Source organism: Myotis yumanensis, unplaced genomic scaffold, assembly GCF_028538775.1.
Source record: "Myotis yumanensis isolate MYYU_CA2020_CCGP unplaced genomic scaffold, mMyoYum1.0.hap1 SCAF_16, whole genome shotgun sequence".
Classification (NCBI taxonomy): domain Eukaryota; kingdom Metazoa; phylum Chordata; class Mammalia; order Chiroptera; family Vespertilionidae; genus Myotis; species Myotis yumanensis.
In genome coordinates, this window is record NW_027223767.1 from 18498831 (window position 1) to 18520627 (window position 21797).

Here is a 21797-nt window from a genome sequence, read left to right on the forward strand (position 1 = left end):
AGAAAGAAAAAGAAAATCTTAAAAACAAAAGAAGAAAAAAAAGATGTTACCCATATGCGAGTAAAAATAAGACAATGGCTGACTTTTTTCCAGTAAAACTATGGAAGCCAGAAGACAATTAAATGGCACATATAAAAACAACGCAAAATAAAACTTGCCAATCTAGAACTCTCTACCTAATGAAAATACCTTTCAAAACTTGGCAAGTGGTAAAAGTACTAACCACTTCTTGGTGTATGGGGGGATGCTCAACCAACTGAGCCACACCACCCAGGACACAAATCAATTTTATTGATCTCACTTAATACCTTTTAGGAGTTGCTTTTGCTCTTATAATAAATACTAAAATTCTTCATATAGATAGTCAGTAAAGATATTGCAATCTAACCATTGCCTATCCTCTGGCCTCCTCTTTCATCATACTCCCCTTTCAGACATATTGGCCTTCTTTCAATTATTTTGTTTGTTTGTTTGTTTGTTTAAATTTATCTTTCTTGTTGAAAGTATTATAGACGCCCCCCTTTATTTTCCCCATTGACTCCCTCCCTCTGTTCCCGCCCCTTCCCCTTATTTCAGTTCTTGATATGCATTATGCTTCTTTATACCACATGGTCTCCACTTACATTTTTTCTGCCTGAAATTCTTTTTCTGTCTCCTTTCTACTCCACCATGCCCTAAGAACTAATTAACTTCTGCTCATACTTCAGAATCATATAAATCTTTCCTTAGGAAAGCTTTCCTTGGATCCCAGCTGGGTCATGTTCATTTTTTTTTTTTAATATATTTTATTGATTTCAGAGAGGAAGGGAGAGGGAGGTAGAGCTAGAAACATTGATTGGCTGCCTCTTGCACACCCCCTACTGGGGATGGAGCCCGCAACCCAGGCATGTGCCCTTTACCAGAATCGAACCCGGGACCCTTCAGTCCACAGGCCGACGCTCTATCCACTGAGCCAAACCAGCTAAGACATGTTCATTTTTTATACATTTACAACACTGCATACCTTTCCTTTTTATATTTGTGTAATCATTTGATTAGTATCTGTCTTCACTACTAGACTATAAACTCCATAAGGGCAAGGACCTTGTCAGTATTTGTTTGTCTTTCTTTAGACTAGAGCAGTGCGGTCTCAAAAACACAGGTACTCAAATACTGATTGAATGACAGTTTGATAATGTGTATAAAGCTCTTAGTTCAGTGACTGACACATATTAATGCTAAATATGACACATAAATGAGGACCTCATCTGAGCAGACACATAAACACGTATGTTTCAAGTTCAAGGTACACATTTCATCTTTGTGCCAGCAACTAACACAGTGTCTTTCTAGTTCTTTTTAGGTATTCTCATTCATTTGTAGATAAATATGCACATATCTTTTTTACTCTCTGTTAAATTATATTATGTGGTTGGTTCTGTGAGGTTTTTTCCAACATCCTACCTTAATCTTTTTAGTAACTACATGGTATTGCTAGTGTAATATGGCAAATTTAGTTATTCTTTTCCCTGTTGATGGGTAATTAGTTATTTCTATGTTGTTTTTCTTTTTTTTTTACTGTTACAGTGCTGCAGTGAACAACTTTTATATATGTTTTTGTACATACATTTAGAACTTAACATAGGACCTGAGAAGAGGAATTGTTGCATCAATGGTTATGAGCATTTAAAATTAAATTAATACTGCAAAATTGTCTTCCAAAGAGGCTTTACCAGTTTACCACAAATAGCATATGAAAATCACTTTCCCATGTCCTCGCCAACATTAAAAGCAACAGTCTTTAATTTTGCCAACCACAAGGACAAAATAATCTTGTTTAATTTTCATTTTTCTGATTACTAGTAAAGTAATTCACCATTTCCAATATTACTATCCATTTATATATCAACTGTGAATTGTTCATTTCTGTCTTTTGCCCATTTTTCTAGTGGATTATCTTTCTTTCTCCTATTAATTTGTAAATCTGGCTGTGTAATTCTTTGTTATATATACTACAAATTTTTCTTTTAGTCTGTTATTTATCTATTTTATTTATGGTGTCTTGCATTATATATAAATTGTGTGTATATGTTTTAACTTCTATACAGCCATGTCTGTCATTTTCTTTTTGGCTTCTGGGTTATGTGTCTTAGTTAGTCTACTATACTCAAAGATTATAAAAATATCCTTTATTTTTTTTCTAACATTTTTTTTTAGTTTTGTGTTTTTGTTTTAGTTCTCTAATCCATCTGGAACTTATTTTTCTGTATGACATGAGAGAGTACTGGATGTATTTTTCCAGATAATTTTTTCACAGTATTTATTGAATAGTCAGTCCAACCTTTCCCCATTGCTTCAAAATGCTACATTTATTAAAAATTAAATTTCTGCCTGGCTGGCATGACTCAGTGATTGAGCATCAACCCATGAACCAGGAGGTCACGGTTCAATTCCTGGTCAGGGCACATGCCCAGGTTGGGGGCTTGATCCCCAGTAAGGTGCATGCAAGAGGCAGCTGATCGATGATTCTCTCTCATCATTGATGTTTCTATCTCTCTCTCCCTCTCCCTCCCTCTCTCTGAAATTAATAAAAATATATTTTTAAAAGAATAAAAATTTAGCCCTCCATCCCCTAAATAGAAATTCCAGTCCCTAAGTCTCTGAGACCACAAGATCCCCACTCCCCTGCCACTCCCATCACATTACATAATAAAACCTCATGTGTCCCAATGATTTGCAGATCATCATTTTCAAGTGTAATTGTAACCAGGCAACCAATGGGTCTGGGCTGCCTGTCACGCCTTGAGCCAATTGAGCAGAGACAGGGTTGAATCAGATATGAGTGTCTATTCCAGTAATGCTGGCAGTAGGGGAGAGCAGCAGGTCATCCACAAAATCTGCTCTAACCCTTCCTATAAACCAGCTGCTTATATTGGGTCGAAAGGCAAAGGTTACATAAGAAAGTAAGAATTCCAGGCATGGGAAAGCAGGCACGGGATCATGGGTACAGGCAATAGGGCTGGGGTTGTAAAGGGCGGGTGCCTCCAGGACTAGACTGTTTCTGCCACGAGGTTGTAAATCTTTCCATCATGACAGGCAGTTCTCTCAAAAGGAGGCTGGCTGGACTGCATTCCGACGTTAGCTCCCAGGTCTCAGGGCGTACAACTCTCAGCCGGGTTAGAATGTGCTTTCTCTAAGCAGAACAGAACCATCCTGGTTAATAGAGCATGATTAATGTTTCTTATCATTGAGCTGGTCCCCAATATTCTATTTCTGCCCCTAACACAATAGTTAAAAGTTTTCCTTGAAATAACAAAGCCTCCCTTGAAATATGTTATCGTTTTTTTGTTTCTTTCTCCATAAAGACCTGAGGATGAAATGTTTTTAAAAAGGCTTTCTAGCGGTTACCTAGTGGGAAAGGACCCCGGTGCTCCCCTTTTCTACAGAGAACAAGGAAACAAAAAATTTCAGGAGAAGGATTATATGGGAGCCACAGTGCTGTACACTAAGGTAAGACACTCCCAGCTCAATGGGAAGGGGCTGTTTCAACAATTTAACTAGGCATATTTCTTCAAATGCCCAACTGTGTAGCCAGTGGTAGCTTTGTCGATAATTTGTGGGTTGGATTTGAAAAAGAAAACTGACAGAATTCCACTGTTGGCTATATTCTGAAACAAAGGGTAGTTTGTAGGGTATGCCCTGAATTCAGTATTCCTTCATACACCCTGTAGCAGTAGTATTGGACCCTTACCCCTACCTTGTTCATGTCTGTCAACTTTCATGGACTTGTATGCCATTTTTGTCAAATGAGGCTGTTTGATAGTCCCAGTTTAGAGAGCAGCTAGATTTTTGGTTAGCCACATGTGACTCAGATGAAGTTAGAAAGGAAAACAAGCTCAATTGCCACAGCCCAGTTGAACTCCATTTTGAAGGTTATCAACAAATAGTTAAAAATTACACTAGCCGAAACCGGTTTGGCTCAGTGGATAGAGCATCGGCTTGCGGACTGAGGGGTCCCAGGTTCGATTCCAGTCAAGGGCATGTACCTGGGTTGCGGGCACATCCCCAGTGGGAGATGTGCAGGAGGCAGCTGATCGATGTTTCTCTCTCATCGATGTTTCTAACTCTCTATCTCTCCCCCTTCCTTTCTGTAAAAAATCAATAAAATATATTTTTTAAAAAATTACACTAACCGCCCTAACCGGTTTGGCTCAGTGGATGGAGCGTCAGCCTGCAGACTGAAGGGTCCCAGGTTCGATTCTGGTCAAGGGCATGTACCTGGGTTGCGGGCACATCCCCAGTAGGGAGTGTGCAGGAGGCAGCTGATCGATGTTTCTCTCTCATCGATGTTTCTAACTCTCTATCCCTCTCCCTTCCTCTCTGTAAAAATTCAATAAAATATATATATTTTTTAAAAATTACACCAACCATCAATGATCTAGATTTTGAGGAGGAATACTGGCTTTTATCAACCTATTGCTCTTGTGTCCTCCTTCATGGTAGGAACTGGAACAAGATCCCTAAAAGATTTCCTTCCATAACTTCCATAGATTTAAAGCAAGATGGATCACTCCCTGGCACCAGGTCTGTGATCTTGTATATTAAAAGAATGAGTGTAGCCCTGGCCGGTTTGGCTCAGTGGATAGAGTGTCGGCCTGCGGACCAAAGGGTCCCGGGTTCGATTCCGGTCAAGGGCACGTACCTTGGCTGCAGGCTCCTCCCTGGCCTGGGCCCTGGTCAGGGCTCGTGCAGGAGCCAACCAATCAATGTGTTTCTCTCACATCAGTGTTTCTCTCTGCCTTGCCCTCTCTCTTCCACTCTCCCTAAAAATCAATGGAAAAATATCCTTGGGTGAGGATTAACAAAACAAAAAACAAAGAAGAGTGTATTTTTTTTTTAATATATTTTATTGATTTTTTACAAAGAGGAAGGGAGAGGGATAGAGAGTTAGAAACATCGATGAGAGAGAAACATCAATCAGCTGCCTCCTGCACACCCCCTACTAGGGATGAGCCCGCAACCCAGGTACATGCCCTTGACCGGAATCGAACCCGGGACCCTTCAGTCCGCAGGCCGACGCTCTATCCACCGAGCCAAACCAGTTAGGGCAAGAGTGTATATTTGAAAGTGTACTATTACTGTGAATCTTTAGCAGGCCTATGTTTAAAGTTTTTAATCTTTTTCCCAAAAACAATCCGACCTACAGCAGCAGCTTCAATAATTGCTAAAAAGCCCTGCTTTGTAACGTTGTAACCAAGTATTTAGCTGAATAATGTGTTAGTAATTGCTAAAGAATTAAAACTCATTAGATGTAATGATCCACTGATAGATGGCTTAGTTCTTCTTCAGAGCTAATCTCTTCCACTTTATGTGTGTGCGCCATAAATGTGATCCCATGGAAGTTGTTCAACAAAAACATGTAAGCCCAGCCTGTGTGGCTCAGTGATTGAGTGTGATGACCTATGAACCAAGAGGTCACAGTTCGATTCTCGGGTTGTGGGCTCGAGCTCCAGTGTGGGGTGTGCAGGAGGCAGCTGATCCATGATTCTCTTTCATCATTGATGTTTCTGTCTCTCTCTCTCCCTTCCTCTCTGAAATCAACAAAAACATATATAAAAAAACACAAAAACTAAAAAGTAAAATCAGACTGAAAAAAAGAGTGGATGAGGAGGGAGATGGACCTTCCTATTTCAGGAAGCTAGTATTTTGGTGATTATGATACTTTGCAATTTTTAATAAGTGATTTTCTTTCTTTTTTATAATCATAGTTGTTGCTTTTGTCTGATTGCAAGTGCAACATATGTTTACTTGGAAAATATAGAGAAGCACAGAGAATAAAGAAATCCCACAGCCAATGATAGGCATGGTTAACATTTTTGCTTATATCCATCCAGCCACTGTTTCCTCTGAAAATACATTTTTCTTTTACAAAATTGGGATAATGCTGTACTTAGCGTTTTGTAACCTGCTTTTTCCTTGCTACAATTTATTGTGACCATTTTCTCGTGTTATTAAATTTTCCACTAGAACATGATTTTTTACGGCTGGCTTAGTGTTCCATTACAGAGAACTACACTTGATTTAACATCTAATGTTGGCAGATTGTTTGGTATCATAAAGCTGCAAGGAGCATCTTCCGATGTAAATATTTGTACACATCTGCTTATTTCCTTATGATTAAGTTCCCAGAAGAGCAGGTGCTGGGTCAGCTGAGTGTAATTTTTTAAGGCGTTTGGTACTTGATGCTGAATTGTTCTCCAGGAGAGAATTGGTTAACATCCCTTTAGCAGATTATGGGAATACTCATACCTCTATATCCTAAGCAATACTGGATTATTATGGTTTTATTATTTTATCCAGTTACTTTTGAATAGGAAATGTGTTTATGTAGTTAGAATTCAAAAAGTGCAAGATTATACAGTGTAGTCTACTTCCTCTGTCCTCAGCCACCTCATTTCCTATGCTCAGAAGATACAGTATTAAATGTATCTTTCTAGAGCTACTTTGGCCTCTATACATAATACAAATAATCTTCCACTCCTGCACACACACACTTTTAAAAATTATTTATTTTAGAGGGGGGCGAGGGGGAGAGACATCAATTTGTTGTTCCACTTATTTATGCACTCATTGGTTGATTCTTGTATGTGCCCTGACCAGGAATCGAACCCTCAACCTTGGTGTATGGGGACGATGCTCTAACCAACTGAGCTACCTGGATAGGGCCACACTCTTTTTATACAGTCTTTAGCACTGTCCTTTTGCCACTTAATATCTTAAGATCACTTTTACATTTAATTGATGTCCTATAGATGAATATTTGTCGTTTTCTATCTTGCTATTTCAAACAATTCTATGATGCGAAACTTTGCATGTATGTTATTTTGCACATATCTATAGGATAAATAGATATCTGTAGGATAAATTCCTAGAAAAGAAATTGCTGGGTCAATGGATCCGTATAGTTAAATTGCCTCTATAATCATGAGACCAGTTTACCCTCCCACTAGCAACACATGAGAATAATTACTATCCCACTTCTTTACCACCTCAGTGTCCTAGCAATTTTATTTTTCTTTGCCAAACTGATAGGTAAAAAAATGGAATCTCAGTAAAGTTTTAATTTGCATTTTGCTGATTATGGATGAGGTTGAGTATTTTTTTATATGTTTAAGAGCCATTTATATTTCCCATTAGAACTGTGCATATAATTTGCTTATATTCCAATTGAGTTATTGGTTGTCATCTTATTGATCTGTAGGAACTGTTCATAAAGTAAAGAAATGAGCCCTTTGCCTATAATATGAGTTGCAGATATATTTTTCCAGTTCAGTGTTTGTCTTTTGATATTGCTTTTATCGGTTTTTGCTGTAAAGAAATTTGTTATTTTTATGTGGTCAAATTTATTAACCTTTTATGACTTCTGGGTTTTGTGTCATAATTAGAAAGGTATTCCTCACTCCAACATCCCGTTAGACTATTTCTGTAGTTTCTTCCAATGCTCTTATAGTTTCATTTCTTACATTAAGATTTTGATTCATTTGGAATTTATCCTATTGAAAGTTTTATCATATATAGAGAACCAAGTTTATTTTTCCTCAGTGGCTACCTATTTTCCTCAATAGTTTTTACTGAATAATTCCCATCTTTTCTCCAGTGCTTTGAGATGCTACCCTTTTTATTATTAACTAGAGGCCCGGTGCACGAATTCGTGCATAAGTGGGGTCCCTCAGCCTGTCTGCGGGGGCCGGGGGAGGGGCGGGGGGGATGGACCAAAGGAGTTTGGCCAGCTGCAGGAGTTTGGCTATGGGAGCACACGGACCACCAGGGGCCAACTCTTGCATTGAGCATCTACCCCCTGGTGGTCAGTGCATGTCATAGCGACCGGTTGACCGGTCAGTCACTTAGGCTTTTATATGTATAGATCCTTGGTGGTAGAACAAACGGGGCCCTTCTTTGCTTTATTTTCATATATTTGGCTATCTCTATATGAATTACCCATTTGTTTCCCATGTATCATTAGTGCTTCTTCTTTTGTGAATTTCTGTTTGTGCCACTCACTCTTTATTATGTGCAGGATTATGCTCCTCGCTTGTCATTTACCTTTAGTATTGTTTGTGCCTGAAGAAGCTGTGTCTGATGCTGTTATCTTCAAAGTGCTTTGAATATTTATTTCTTCACTTGCTCTTCGCAGCTTTGCTCAAAAGTAGTTAGAAATGAAGCTGAAGCAGGTGATGCACAAGGAAATCCATTAAATTTTCCTAATTGCATACAGTCTTTAGTAGTAGAGCCCCTATTATCTGCAAACAAAATACTTTAAAGATGCTATTCTCCATTTATACCTTAACTGGTTCATTGTTTTGCAGGGAGTATCGCATTCAAGGCCAAACACTGAGGACATTTCATTGTGTTATGCCAATCGCTCTGCAGCCCTCTTCCGCCTGGGTCAGTATGAAGTGAGTATTAGGATGCCTGGTGTGATTGGAGAGGATCTGGAGGAGGTTTGCTGGAGGACTAGACCTTCGTCTCTGCTCCTACCTTAGAACACTAAAATTGAGCCTGGCCAGCGTGGCTCAATGGTTGAGCATGGACCTATGAAGCAGGAGGCCACGGTTCAATTCCCGGTCAGGACACATGCCCTGGTTGCAGCTTTGATCCCCAGTAGGGGGCGTGCAAGAGGTAGACAATCAATGATTCTCTCTCATCATTGATGTTTCTATCTCCCTCTCTTTCTCCTCTCCTCTCTCTGAAAACAATAAAATTCTATTTAAAAATAAATAAATAAAAATAAAATTGAGCCATGGTGCAATTGGTTGAATTGGAAGCAAATTGATCTCCTACCAAACTTGTTCTTTCTCCTGATTCATTTTACTTGTCAGAGGTGATTATATGGGTTGATAAGAGATCATGGCACATTCCACAGGCCATTGGACTATACCCATTGGGTCAGCAGTTCTCAGTGTTGAGATCAGCTGTGAGATAAGTTGCTAATAATACTTCAGGTTCCAAGTGTTTGCAAACTATTTACTTGTGTGTGTGTGTGTTTTAAATAAGTAGAGCGTGTTCAAGATGATTCCTGCAATAACATAGCTCACCTTTAATATGCATTTCGAGTGGGAAAATAAAAGTGGCACCAAAATGCTTGTGTATATCAGTGAGGGGGTGGGCTTTGGCTGGGGGTGGGTTTCTTCTCATTCCATACTTGAGATCCAAGGATAAGCTCTAAATTGCCACTTTGGTACATCCATTTCAGAATTCCACAGAAATTTAAATTATGCACTAGAATAAGAATGATTTCAATAATTACAAGATTACACTTATTGCCCTTTGGATTAAAAAAGAAGAGCAAGACTCTGGGTTGTAAGCAAGGAAGTCCTGGAGTACTGAAGACAGCGATCGGAAGGACTTGTGAAACATTTAACCCTTTTTAACTTCCTTGTATTGGTTATTTCTATTTCCCTTCTTATAGTAATGATTACCATATATTGAGCACATACAATGTTCCAGGCACTCTTTTCAGCACTTTAGATAGATTACCTTATTTTTATCCTTATTTCAGCCGTATGCAACAGAGCAATTATTTTCCCTATTTTTCAGATGAGAAAACTAAGACACTGAGAAATTAAGTCACTTGCACAAGGTCATACAGCTTGTAAGAAGCAGAGTTGGTACTGGGATGCAGGCCCTGCCCCCTTAGTCACCATACTATAATTCTTCTATCTGTAAGACTATTTTCCTTGAAAAGCAGAAATATTTAATAAGGTGGTTCAGTATAATCTCTGTAGCATGGATTTCTAATCACTCAAAAGATCACATGGTAGAATATGATTTAAAGAAATAAAGATATGCTTGCAGTTGCTCCCTTTTTAATAATCTTGTATTTTCCTCTAGATTTTTGTTAAGACTTTCGGTAGATATTGAGGAGTAGGGACCAAGGATCATTTTGGGATTTCCTTTCTGTTTTCAGACATGTCTTAAAGACATCACCAGAGCACAGATGCATGGGTATCCAGAAAGATTGCAACTCAAGATGATGTTACGTAAGGCAGAGTGTCTGGTGACCCTGGGGAAACTACAGGAGGCAAGCCAGATCATCAGTGATCTTGAAAGTCATTTCACTGACAGACAAACCCTGGCAAACTCCCAGTTTCAAATTCTGCAGAGCACCCTCTGTCGTCTGAAAAGGAAGGTCCAAGAAAAGGAGAACCCCACGGAAACCTTCCCAGCAGCTCTAACCACTGGCTTTGAGGATATGAACCTCAGGGAAGAGAACGAACAGATTTCCTGTGCATCATCATCTGTCACTTTATGCACAGACCCTTTAAAAGGCCGCAGTCTGATTGCCACAAAGGATATTCTCCCGGGAGAGCTCCTGGTGAGAGAGGAGGCTTTCGTGAGTGTCCTTAACCCAGGGGAAATGCCACCGCGGCCTGACGGCCTGGAGAGCAAGTGGGATACCAGAGTGACCAACGGGGATCTCTACTGTCACCGGTGCTTGAAGCACACGTTGGCCACAGTTCCCTGTGATGGATGCAGCTATGCCAAGTATTGCAGCCAGGAGTGTATGCAGCAGGCCTGGGATCTCTACCACAGTGCAGAGTGTCCTCTAGGCGGGCTGCTGCTCACCTTGGGGGTCTTTTGCCACATTGCCCTGAGGGCAACGCTCTTAGCTAGATGTGAGGATGTTGGCAACGTCACAAGGAAGCTTTGTGGGGAGATTAGTAACAGGGACACATGTCTACCTAAAAGCAAGAATCTGGTGCAAACACTCCGTCATGACCTGGGAAGGGAGAGTGAGAAAAATGGCAAAACGGTTGAGCCCCCCGTTTCTGGATGCGATGTGAATGGGAAGTATGAAAGTAATTATAATGCTGTCTTGCACCTTTTGCCCCATACTCGGAATCACAGCCCAGAGCACAGATTCCTCTGCGCTCTGAGTGTTGCTGCACTGTGCAGGCAGCTGGAAGCAGCCAGTCTGCAGACCCTCACAACAAGTCTGAAATCCTCTCAGCCCGAAGCAGCAGTGGTTCCTGCGATGTGTCAAGAGTCGCATATTTGGGGACCGGCCATGCTGAGACACATGTTACAGCTACAGTGTAATGCTCAGGCAATAACTACCATACAGCAGACAGGTAAGGGAAACTTCTGCTCACTATATTGTTCTTTTTTTTTTTTTTCTCCAATCCTCACCGAAGGACATGCTAGGAGAAGGGAAGCCAAGCAAGAGCGGAGGGGTGGAGGGGTGGTGGTCGGTCAGTTGCCTTCCACATGCACCCCGACGAGGGATTGAACCTGAAACCCAGATATGTGCCCTGACCAGGAATCAACCTAGCAACCTTTGGGTGCATGGGTCAGTGCTCCAACCAACGGAGCCCCTCCAGCCTTTTTTTTTTTCTTTTTTTCTTTCTATATATTTTATTGATTTTTTACAGAGAGGAAGAGAGAGGGATAGATAGTTAGAAACATCGATGATCAAGAAATATCGATCAGCTGCCTCCTGCACGCCCCCTACTGGGAATATGCCCGCAGCCAAGGTACATGCCCTTAACCGGAATCGAACGTAGGACCCTTGAGTCCGAAGGCCGACGCTCTATCCACTGAGCCAAACCGGTTAGGGCACACAGTATTGTTCTTGATGTAGCTGTTTGGGGAGAAATAACTATTAAAAAACCTCCGGTAGTTTCATGAGAAAACACAGTTGTCTTGTATGATCATGATTATGCCATTGAGAGTTATGTGACCTTAAATGATTTGATCCCACTCTGCTTCAGTTTTCTTATCTTTAAAGGGGGGGGGGGGGTTCATCCCACATAACTTTTGAGAGTTGTGAAGGTGACATGTTTGTTTGTAAAAATACTTTAAAGTTAAAAACCCTATTACTCTATTTTTTATTGTGAAGGAAAACTGAAACAATCGTTAAACAATACTGCAGAAAGGACGGGGCCTATAGTTAAGGTATCAGATCTTAGCTCCTCATGTGACTCGGATACTCTGTCTCTTCTCTTTCCAATGGACAAATTTTCTTACTGTTTTAAATTTTCAAGAGAGGAATCCGGCCGAGCACAACTTTTCACACATGCTAACATAAACTGTTGGCCAGCCTCTGTTTGGGGTGTCCACTGGTCAGGTGGCCACGAATCTAGGGGCCACTTCTAGACACAGCCCAGCCCAGCCCTGCTTTCATGCACCAGGATAGATAAGCCTGTTTAAGGTAGATGGGGAGACTGGATGTGCCCAGCATCATAAGTGACATCTCTAATATGAATGTACTGACAACAGACCTGTTATTACAAAAGAAATGCTATTACCAGTACTTTGATCATATGCTCTCCATTTTAGCAGATAATCTCTTTCGATTTAATCAGTTCATTACATTTTTCTGAATTTTCTGATTAACTGTTGAGGGGAGAAATTAGGTATTAACCAAACCTAGGATTTATAGACAGGTTAGTATTAAATGTGGCTTAGCTCTTTGATCGCCTCATATTAGGTCATACAGAATTTTGTCAAGCTTGCGTTTATAGAATCTTATCTTTAATTTTAGTTCAGCTGTCACATTATGTGGTATATAGGCGGTTCACTAGAGGTGTTTTGGGGTAAGACTCTCTTCCCTGTCCTGTAGCACATGGACATCCAGTTATAGCACTGGCTTCATCCCATGGTACTACAAAATCACATTGCAAGCTAGTCTCCATTTTCTGCTCTGCCTTCTTTTGCTTCTTTGAGCCATTGCTACCTTCTAAAATATTTCTTTTGAGTATTTTCCTAGAATTATATTTTCCCTTGGGTACATTCACTAGCATCTTTTTTTTTAATATATTTTATTGATTTTTTACAGAGAGGGAGGAAGAGAGATAGAGAGTTAGAAACATCGATGAGAGAGAAACATCCATCAGCTGCCACCTGCACATCTCCCACTGGGGATGTGCCCACAACCAAGGTACACGCCCTTGACTGGAATCGAACCTGGGACCCTTCAGCCCGCAGGCCAACGCTCTATCCAGAGCCAAACCGGTTTCGGCTCACTAGCATCTTTAAAAGTATTGTTTACATTTTGTTTTGTTCTTCTGAATATAAAAAACAGTATATGGGCTTCCAGATTATAATGGCAGGAAGTAACCAACTCTTTTTAAAAATTATGTTTTTATTGGTTTTAGAGAGAAAGGGAGAGGAAGAGAGAGAGAAAAACATTGATCAGCTACCTCCTGCACACCCCCTACTGGGGATCAAACCCACAACCTAGGTATGTGCTCTGACCAGGATTCAAACTAGTGACCTTTTGGTGCCCAGGGCGACACTCCACTAATTGAGCCACCCGGCCAGGGCTCAAATATGTTTCATATGAACATTTTTTAGGCACTTGATACATATTGCCAAATTGCTCTCCAGGAAAGTTGGACCAGTTACACGCCCACCAGCAATGTTCACTTTCATTTTTGAAGTCAATCAAAGTTTGTTGTAGTCTGCTCATATTTCTAATCTTATTATATCCCTTTTTATTATTTCTTTGGGGTTCTAGCACCTCCCAATTTAGTGTTCTCATTGAATTTCATTAGCAGCTGTTCCATTAGTAGCACAGAAGAAGGATTAAAGTGTTAACTAGAATAGATTTTGACAAAAAACTACAAAAATGTATGTTTTTATCTTTGCATAAATCCTATTTAATCAAAGTTTCTCAGAAACCTCTCTTTGGTACTTAAGGGTAAGAACTGACCTTTGATGATGTTCTAGTCTTCGGTAAGTGTGGTTCTACCTGAGTGGGATGGCACATTGGAGATGTAGACGAATTCCCTTCATAACAAGGCTTAATGAGGTTCTATAAGGACTTAGATCAATTCACTGCCCTTTGTTTCCACTCTTCAACAACCAAGGAATCTACCTTCAGTTGGGATCCTTGATTACTTCTTTTTAATATATACATGTGTATGTTTATTGATTTTAGAGAGAAAGGGAGAGGGAGAGAGAGAGAGAAACATCGATGAGAGAGAAATATCATCGATCGGCTGCCTCCTGCACGCCCCCCACAGGGGATCAAGTTGCAGCCTGGGCATGTTCCCTGACCAGGAATCAAACTGGTGGCCTCTTGGTTCCTGGCTCCACATTCAATCACAGAGCTACACCAGCCGGGCTCAATACACTATTCTTTTTTTTTTTTTTTTAATGTATTTTTATTTTCAGAGAGGAAAGGAGAGGAAGAGAGAGATAGAAACATCAATGATGAGAGAGAATCATCAATTGGCTCCCTCCTGCACACCCCTCACTGGGGATGGAGCCCGAAACCCAGGCATGTGCCCTTGACTGGAATCAAACCCGGGACTCTTCAGTCCGCAGGCCAACATTCTATCCACCGAGCCAAACCAGCCAAGGCTCAATACACTATTCTTTAAAAAATAATAATAAAAGTAAATATAGGGATATTAGCAAGGTGTACTTTGGTAAAATAAAAAATCATTCTCCTTTTTTCTTTTATGCACAAAATGTCACATATTCTATTTGGTTGATAAGGTACATACATATTCTCACTTTCTATTATCTACTGAGAGATGACTAACTCAAAATATTGACTGATTTTTTAAATCAATACTTAATTTTTTAGAAATAATTAGAGAGACTCAACTCTGACATAAATACTCACCCCACCCAGTTCCTGGGCCTACTTCTGTTAGAAGATAACCTATAAATAATTCATGAAGCTGACATTACTCGTTGTATTGTGATCATGTTTTCTGGGAAAGTCTTCGCAGCTGTTCTAATATAGATTGCCAGTTATCAGTAGTTGGGAATGCAAGTCAACTTTTAATTATGCAGAGGCTGATTATTCAGACCACAAACGGCTCCTGCCCTGCACTGCTCCTTCCTGTGCTGCGCCTACCTTTTAGCATTTTCGCTGCTCATTAGCACGTACACCCGGAGCAGGGGGAGGAGGGGAAACCGCAGTTCAGTAAGCACTTAGGAGAAGCTCTGATGAAAGATGTCAATACAGTTTGTAAAATTGTTTACTGAAATGGAATCATTTGGATTCTCTGTGAATTTTATTTGTCCCATTCTTGTCCTCCGTAGCAACAGATAACAGGATGGTCTGCAGAGGGACACTATTCCTCTATTCCATGTTTTCCTGTCCAGAACGTTTTCACATGACAGTTCATGATAGTTTCTCTTTTCATTACATTTGTACCTAGACTACTTTATTTCTTTGGAAATAGGTATATTGAGATTCCTGGCATATACAGTGATGCCACAATTATCTGATGATTTTTCAGTTTTCCAGAAAACAGAAAGTGTCCCTTTAAGTATCAGTATCTTTCATATGGCAACCAGTTTCGTTGGAAATATGATTTCCTCGTACTTAAACCAAGGCCACTGAACACAATTTAAGGCCTTTTCTGAATGCCCCAGCTTACCTCTAGGTTGTGCCTGTTCCCGAGATAGCTATGGCTGTGACAAAAACCCACGCAGGCGTGCTGTCAGTCAGCCTCCAGGTAAGTGAAACGTTGCAGTTGTAGTAAAACTCCGGTGGTGCGGTGTTTCTGTCTGCCCTAAGGCTGTTATCCTTGTATAAGTTCTCTGCCTCCTCCTCCAGTCTGTCACCTATCTCTTTGGTCATTGTCAAAACCTGCCTCTTATTAGTTCTCTGTTTCTGGGCTGTTGTGGGCTGAGAAACTGAATAACGAAGCCAGTTAGGACTGTGGCTAAAATAAGAGCAAGTAGGCCTGCTCGAGAGTACAAAGACTCACCGAGGAATCTAAGTGCATGAGCTTCGGCACAGAAATAGCCCCACTGCTGAGAGGCCCTCTTCTTCCTTCCTTCCTAATTTTCAGTCATGTAGTTAAATTGCCGGTTAATTGTGTTTCAAAGAAGACATCGTTAAGAAAAATACACATTGCTTGGGACACGAGGCTATCTTGAATAGACTTCGTCCAGAATATTTTTTCAGTGAGACCTGCTGACTGATTTCCCAGGGCAGAATGAACAGGAGAGCATCAGAACTATGGCTTTTTAAAAATAGATGATAAGCCTGTTTAGTTTCAGATAGTAATTAGGTTACTTGTTCTATTAACCAATTAGACTTAGCAAGCCAAAGACCAGTTAAACAAAAGCACTGGACTATAAAAATCTTTGGGAAATAAACTCAGCGGGAACTTTAGTTTCTGGGTTTTCGTGAACATCACGGCGTCCACCTAGACAGCTCCCTACTGATAATTCCTTTTTTATCATTTTTTTATAAACTCTAATCTTTGGGTTTTTTGCGGTACTGAGACACAATGGTTAGATCCCAGGATTCCGGTGGACTTTTCATGTGTTCATTTGCTTCGCTTCCTGGGGACCAGGGTTTGCTGTGAATGAGTCATGCTCCATCTGATTGATATTGGATCCGGCTGTGGAGCTGTGACTCAGATGGGCGTCAGGCCCAATTGCCCAGCTCATCTTCTGAGAGACGGATGGCGAGGCCAGGACTAATGTCCTGACACATTTTTCATGTTTCCTCTTGGCCTTTCAGGATCTAAAGAGAACATCATTACCGACAGCAGGCAGGTCCGCCTGGCCACCGGCCTCTTCCCCGTGGTCAGCCTCCTGAACCATTCCTGCAGCCCCAACACCAGCGTGTCCTTCGTTAGCACGGTGGCCACTGTCCGGGCATCACAGCCGATTGGGGAAGGGCAGGAGATTCTCCACTGTTACGGTGAGCCATCCCTCCTCTCTCCTGTTACCTGGTCCCGCAGAAAAGGAATTAGCAAACCACTGGGCAGGTGTCTTCTCCTGGCCAGTGATTGCTTCCTGGAAGAAACAGTGCGTCCTTAGGCCAGGTGGGGGCCTTCCTACTGGGCACCATTGTGTCTAGCCCAGCCATGGGCAAACTACGGCCTGCGGGCCAGATCCGGCCCGTTTGAAATGAATAAAACTAAAAAAAAAAAAAAAGACCGTACCCTTTTATGTAATGATGTTTACTTTGAATTTATATTAGTTCACACAAACACTCCATCCATGCTTTTGTTCCGGCCCTCCGGTCCAGTTTAAGAACCCATTGTGGCCCTCGAGTCAAAAAGTTTGCCCACCCCTGGTCTAAACTGTCGCGTATGTCACTGCTTCATCCCCATTAACTTCCTGTTCTGAAAATGGGCTAGAAACAACTTTTTGGCTTTTTTTCTCCTGTCCCCACAAGTTGGAGGCTTATTTTTATATCTAGTTCCACAAATGTTTGAGTAAAGGGGACCTGGCACATGATGAATAATTGACCAGACCCTCTGCTAAGCCGAAGTTTTTAAAGTGGTGCCTCTCTCTGCCCTGACCAGTTTGGCTCAGCGGATAGAGCGTCGGCCTGAGGACTCAAGGGTCCCAGGTTCGATTCTGGTCAAGGGCATGTACCTTGCTTGGGGACACATTCCCCGTGGGGAGTGTGCAGGAGGCAGCTGATCGATGTTTCTCTCTCATCGATGTTTCTAACTCTCTATCCCTCTCTCTTCCTCTCTGTAAAAAATCAATAAAAATATATTTAAAAAATAATAAAGTGGTGCCTCTCTCAAAAAGTAAAAAATAAAATAATAATAATAATAAAGCAGTGCCTCTCTCTTGCTTTAAATATTGGCCCCGTGTGATCTCTCTGCAGGGCCTCACGAGAGCAGGATGGGTGTTGCTGAGAGGCAGCAGAAGCTGAGGTCTCAGTATTTCTTTGACTGCGACTGCCTGGCTTGTCAGAATGGAAAGCGCAGAGCGGCTGCAGGGCCCCGGTGGGAAGCGTTCCGCTGTCACCGCTGCGGAGAGCTCATGCAGGTGGGTCTCCCCTCTTCTCAGCTTCTCCTGGAGGTCCGTCATCCAGCCCAAAGGCCGTAAACCTTTACTTTACGCGGAAGCCATTGGGGCTTACAGGTGCCGAGAGCAGGACTCTTCCCTTTCAGCGCATCCTCCCCACACATTGATCACCCCCCCCACACCCACCCCCCAGGAACCACAGTGAAAGGTCGGATTTAGTCATCTTACAAGAAAAAGATTTGCAAGAGCAAATAACAGAAAATCCCACCTAAACTGGCCTAAGGGGCGGGAGGGGACACGGAATTTATTTGCTCAGGTAAATCGCTAAAACGTCATAGGGTAGAGGCACATCAGATACATCTTGATCCAGGGGCTTAGTAATGTCACCCAGACCCACTTTTTCTCTGTGCCTCCCTCAGCTCCATCGTCTGTGTTCGCCCAGCCTCAGGCAGACTTCCCTCTGCTGGTGGCAAGACGACCTGATGCACTGGTCTAACAGAGGGCTGGGCAAAAATTTCTTTGCGTTTCATTGACCCGGTTCCTGTGGCTGGAGGAAAACCAGAGTCAAATGATTTTGAAGGGCCAGATGGGAGGTACATGCACACCCCTCAGCTACCGGGCGGACTGTGGGGGTGGGAGCGGATCCCCGGGAGGCGGCAGGTTGCTGTTGCCAAATGCGGGCATCGATACTGGCATCTAAAAAAACAGCAAGTGTGAAGAGGAAACCAAGATGGCGGCATAGGTTAACGCCGGAGTTTGCTGCCTCGAACAACCACTTCAAAAATACAACTAAAAGACGGAACGGACATCATCCAGAACCACAGGAAGGCTGGCTGAATGGAAGTTCTACAACTAGGAGGAACCGAGAATCAGAGGAGGCGCAGTGCTGAAGTAAAATACTAAGGTGCGGAGTGCGCGCGGCGCGGGCTGGTAGCTGAGGGTGCGGTTGTCTGTTTCAATCCGGAGGGAGCCTCAGACTCAGAGCTCCAGATCCGGACGAGTCTCTAGGGACCCATACTCAAACGGGAGAAGCAGGACTGTCTGGCTACGGTCCCTCCGAGGTTTGCAGCTGTTGCTGGGACAGAGAGGCAGAGCCCCTGGGGACGGACTGAGAGCAGCCATAACTGCTCCCTCCTTCGCCCTGTTGATCCCGTGGGACCCGCCCCACCCAAGCCCTGCACAGAGGCATTTGCCGGATAGCCTCAGGCAAAGGCTAGATTAGCACCTCCCTAGAGGACACAAGTTCTTCCACTGTAGACACAGCTGATTATCACAGCCAGTCAGCCTGGAGGTCAAATCCCTCTAGTATTAACTACAACAATCAAGGCTTAACTACAACAAGACTGCGCACAAAGACCACTAGGGGGTGTACCAAGAAAGCGTAAAAAATGCGGAGACAAAGAAACAGGACAAAACTATCAAGGGAGGATATTGAGTTCAGAACCACACTTTTGAGATCTCTCAAGAGGCTTCTAGAGTCTGTCGATAAACTTGATGAGATGTACAGGAAATCTAATGAGACCCTCGATGTTGTGATAAAGGACCAACTAGAAATTAAGCATACACTGACTGAAATAAGGAATATTATACAGACTCCCAACAGCAGACCAGAGGATCGCAAGAATCAAGTCAAAGATTTGAAATACGAAGAAGCAAAAAACACCCAACCGGAAAAGCAAAATGAAAAAAGAACCCAAAAATACAAAGATAGTGTAAGGAGCCTCTGGGACAGCTTCAAACGTACCAACATCAGAATTATAGGGGTACCAGAAGATGAGAGAGAGCAAGATATTGAAAACCTATTTGAAGAAATAATGACAGAAAACTTCCCCCACCTGGTGAAAGAAATAGACTTACAAGTCCAGGAAGCACAGAGAACCCCAAACAAAAGGAATCCAAAGAGGACCACACCAAGACACATCATCATTAAAATGCCAAGAGCAAAAGACAAAGAGAGAATCTTAAAAGCAGCAAGAGAAAGAAACTCAGTTACCTACAAGGGAATACCCATACGACTGTCAGCTGATTTCTCAACAGAAACTTTGCAGGCCAGAAGGGAGTGGCAAGAAATATTCAAAGTGATGAATAGCAAGAACCTACAACCAAGATTACTTTATCCAGCAAAGCTATCATTCAGAATTGAAGGTCAGACAAAGAGCTTCACAGATAAGGAAAAGCTAAAGGAGTTCATCACCACCAAACCAGTATTATATGAAATGCTGAAAGGTATCCTTTAAGAAGAGGAAGAAGAAGAAAAAGGTAAAGATACAAATTATGAACAACAAATATGCATCTATCAACAAGTGAATCTAAGAATCAAGTGAATAAATAACCTGATGTACAGAATGAACTGGTGATTATAATAGAATCAGGGACATAGAAAGGGAATGGACTGACTATTCTTGGGGGGGAAAGGGGTGTGGGAGATGCGGGAAGAGACTGGACAAAAATTGTGCATCTATGGATGAGGACAGTGGGTGGGGAGTGAGGGTGGAGGGTGGGGTGGGAGCTGGAAGGAGGGGAGTTATGGGGGGAAAAAGAGGAACAAATGTAATAATCTGAAAAATAAAAATTTAATAAAAATAAATAAATAAATAAATAAAAAACACAGCAAGTGTTCACCTCCGAGATCGTCTCGTCCGCCAGAGGATTGGGCATTGTTAGGGGAACAGGAAGTGGAATGTAGAAGTGGAAATGGAAGTGGAAGTGGAAGTGGCTTGTGTCGGAAAGCTGAAGTTACAAACCCACGGTCAAATGTCGGGAGGCCTCACCTAGCACCTTTTCTTACGGCTTTTTATAACTACCAGAAATGTGTCTGTCATCCAAAGTGCTGGCCCCAAAGAGACATGAGAGAGGGGCTGCCAAGATGGAAGGAAATTGTGGACTGCACCAATTTAATTGTAAATTACACCGTGGTGGGGAGGGGCCATGTTGCAGGGTCTGGTCACCGCTTTCATTAGAATTGCTGCTGTCCGACCAAATTCAGTCAGGGTTCGGTCGCGGTGTATTATTGCCGGAGTCTCTCCCCCATCAGTCAGAAGCTATGGTGCAATCCTGTAATGTAAGCACATGCAGTCTCGCTAACCAACTCTGATACAGGGATAAAGACAAAGCTGACTTCCACAGGGAGACGATGTGCTGAGCTGTGGCAGCGCATCCTGTACGGAATCGGCCAGCAGGGACCACCTCGTGTCTCGGCTCCAGGACCTGCAGCAGCGGGTCGGGAAGGCCCAGAAGCTTCTCAGGAATGGCAAAGTAGGTGAGGCTGGGTCCCTTCCTTTTTCTTCGTTCTGAGATGACTCAAGGATACTCAGTAATGATTGAAGACTTGCACTTAATTATCCCCATGCCAGCCACAAGGTGGCTGTGTAGGCCAAGGAGACCAAAACCTACCCAGTTCGATTTGTATGGTCCTGGAAAAGGGGCCAGAGGATTTCAGCTGTAGTTCTCTTACGCATCAGCAGGCTAAGTTCAGGTATCCCATGACAACTAAAGGGTTATCCCTGACACCCATGATCTTTGTGTATAGTCCAGAAGTTCAGTGTCATTTTAATTCCAGGAAATTGTTCTGACCTCGACAGAGCCTCATCTCTGTTCTAAGAGCAGTGGGGCCAGTGCCTGGTGGATATAAGTATCCTGCTTTTTTCAGAGAGGGGGTTGTGGAACTCCTCATTACCCTCGAAAGCTCTGCCTTAGAGCTCCATTCATGGGAATTTATTTACCCTAGTTTATGAAATTTGACCTTCAGCTTAGATCTCTGAGTCAAGAGAAACAATGACCATATGTGGAATGTGTTATTCCACTTCAAACTGACGTTGGAAACCCAGAGTAAATGTGGGGAGGCCCCACCCCAAACCTTTTTCTACTGAAAGAGAAAACATAAGAGAACAACAGCTTGCCCAGCCCGTATGGCTCAGTGGTTGAGCATTGACCTATGAACTAGGAGGTCACAGTTCGATTCCCGATTCCCTGTCAGGACACATGCTTGGGGTTGTGGGCTCAGTGTGGGGCCTGCAGGAGGCAGCCAATCAGTGATTCTCTCTTATCATCGATGTTTCTATCTCTCCTCC

The 21797-nt window shown here is 42.4% G+C and overlaps 1 protein-coding gene across 4 annotated transcripts in view; it reads left to right on the forward strand.

The window, feature by feature from the left end:
• SMYD4 (SET and MYND domain containing 4) overlaps positions 1 to 21797 on the forward strand; it is a 28371-nt gene that overhangs the window by 4180 nt on the left and 2394 nt on the right. For 2 of the 4 annotated variants that reach the window (XM_070394218.1, XM_070394220.1), the window contains 6 exons: positions 3345 to 3489; positions 8346 to 8435; positions 9947 to 11111; positions 16478 to 16660; positions 17585 to 17748; positions 20854 to 20982. In XM_070394218.1, coding sequence (XP_070250319.1) covers positions 3345 to 3489; positions 8346 to 8435; positions 9947 to 11111; positions 16478 to 16660; positions 17585 to 17748; positions 20854 to 20982 — 1876 coding nt within the window. Of the gene's footprint in view, positions 1 to 3344; positions 3490 to 8345; positions 8436 to 9946; positions 11112 to 16477; positions 16661 to 17584; positions 17749 to 20853; positions 20987 to 21797 lie in introns of all 4 variants that reach the window. The other 2 variants (XM_070394219.1, XM_070394221.1) reach the window with 2 other exon arrangements.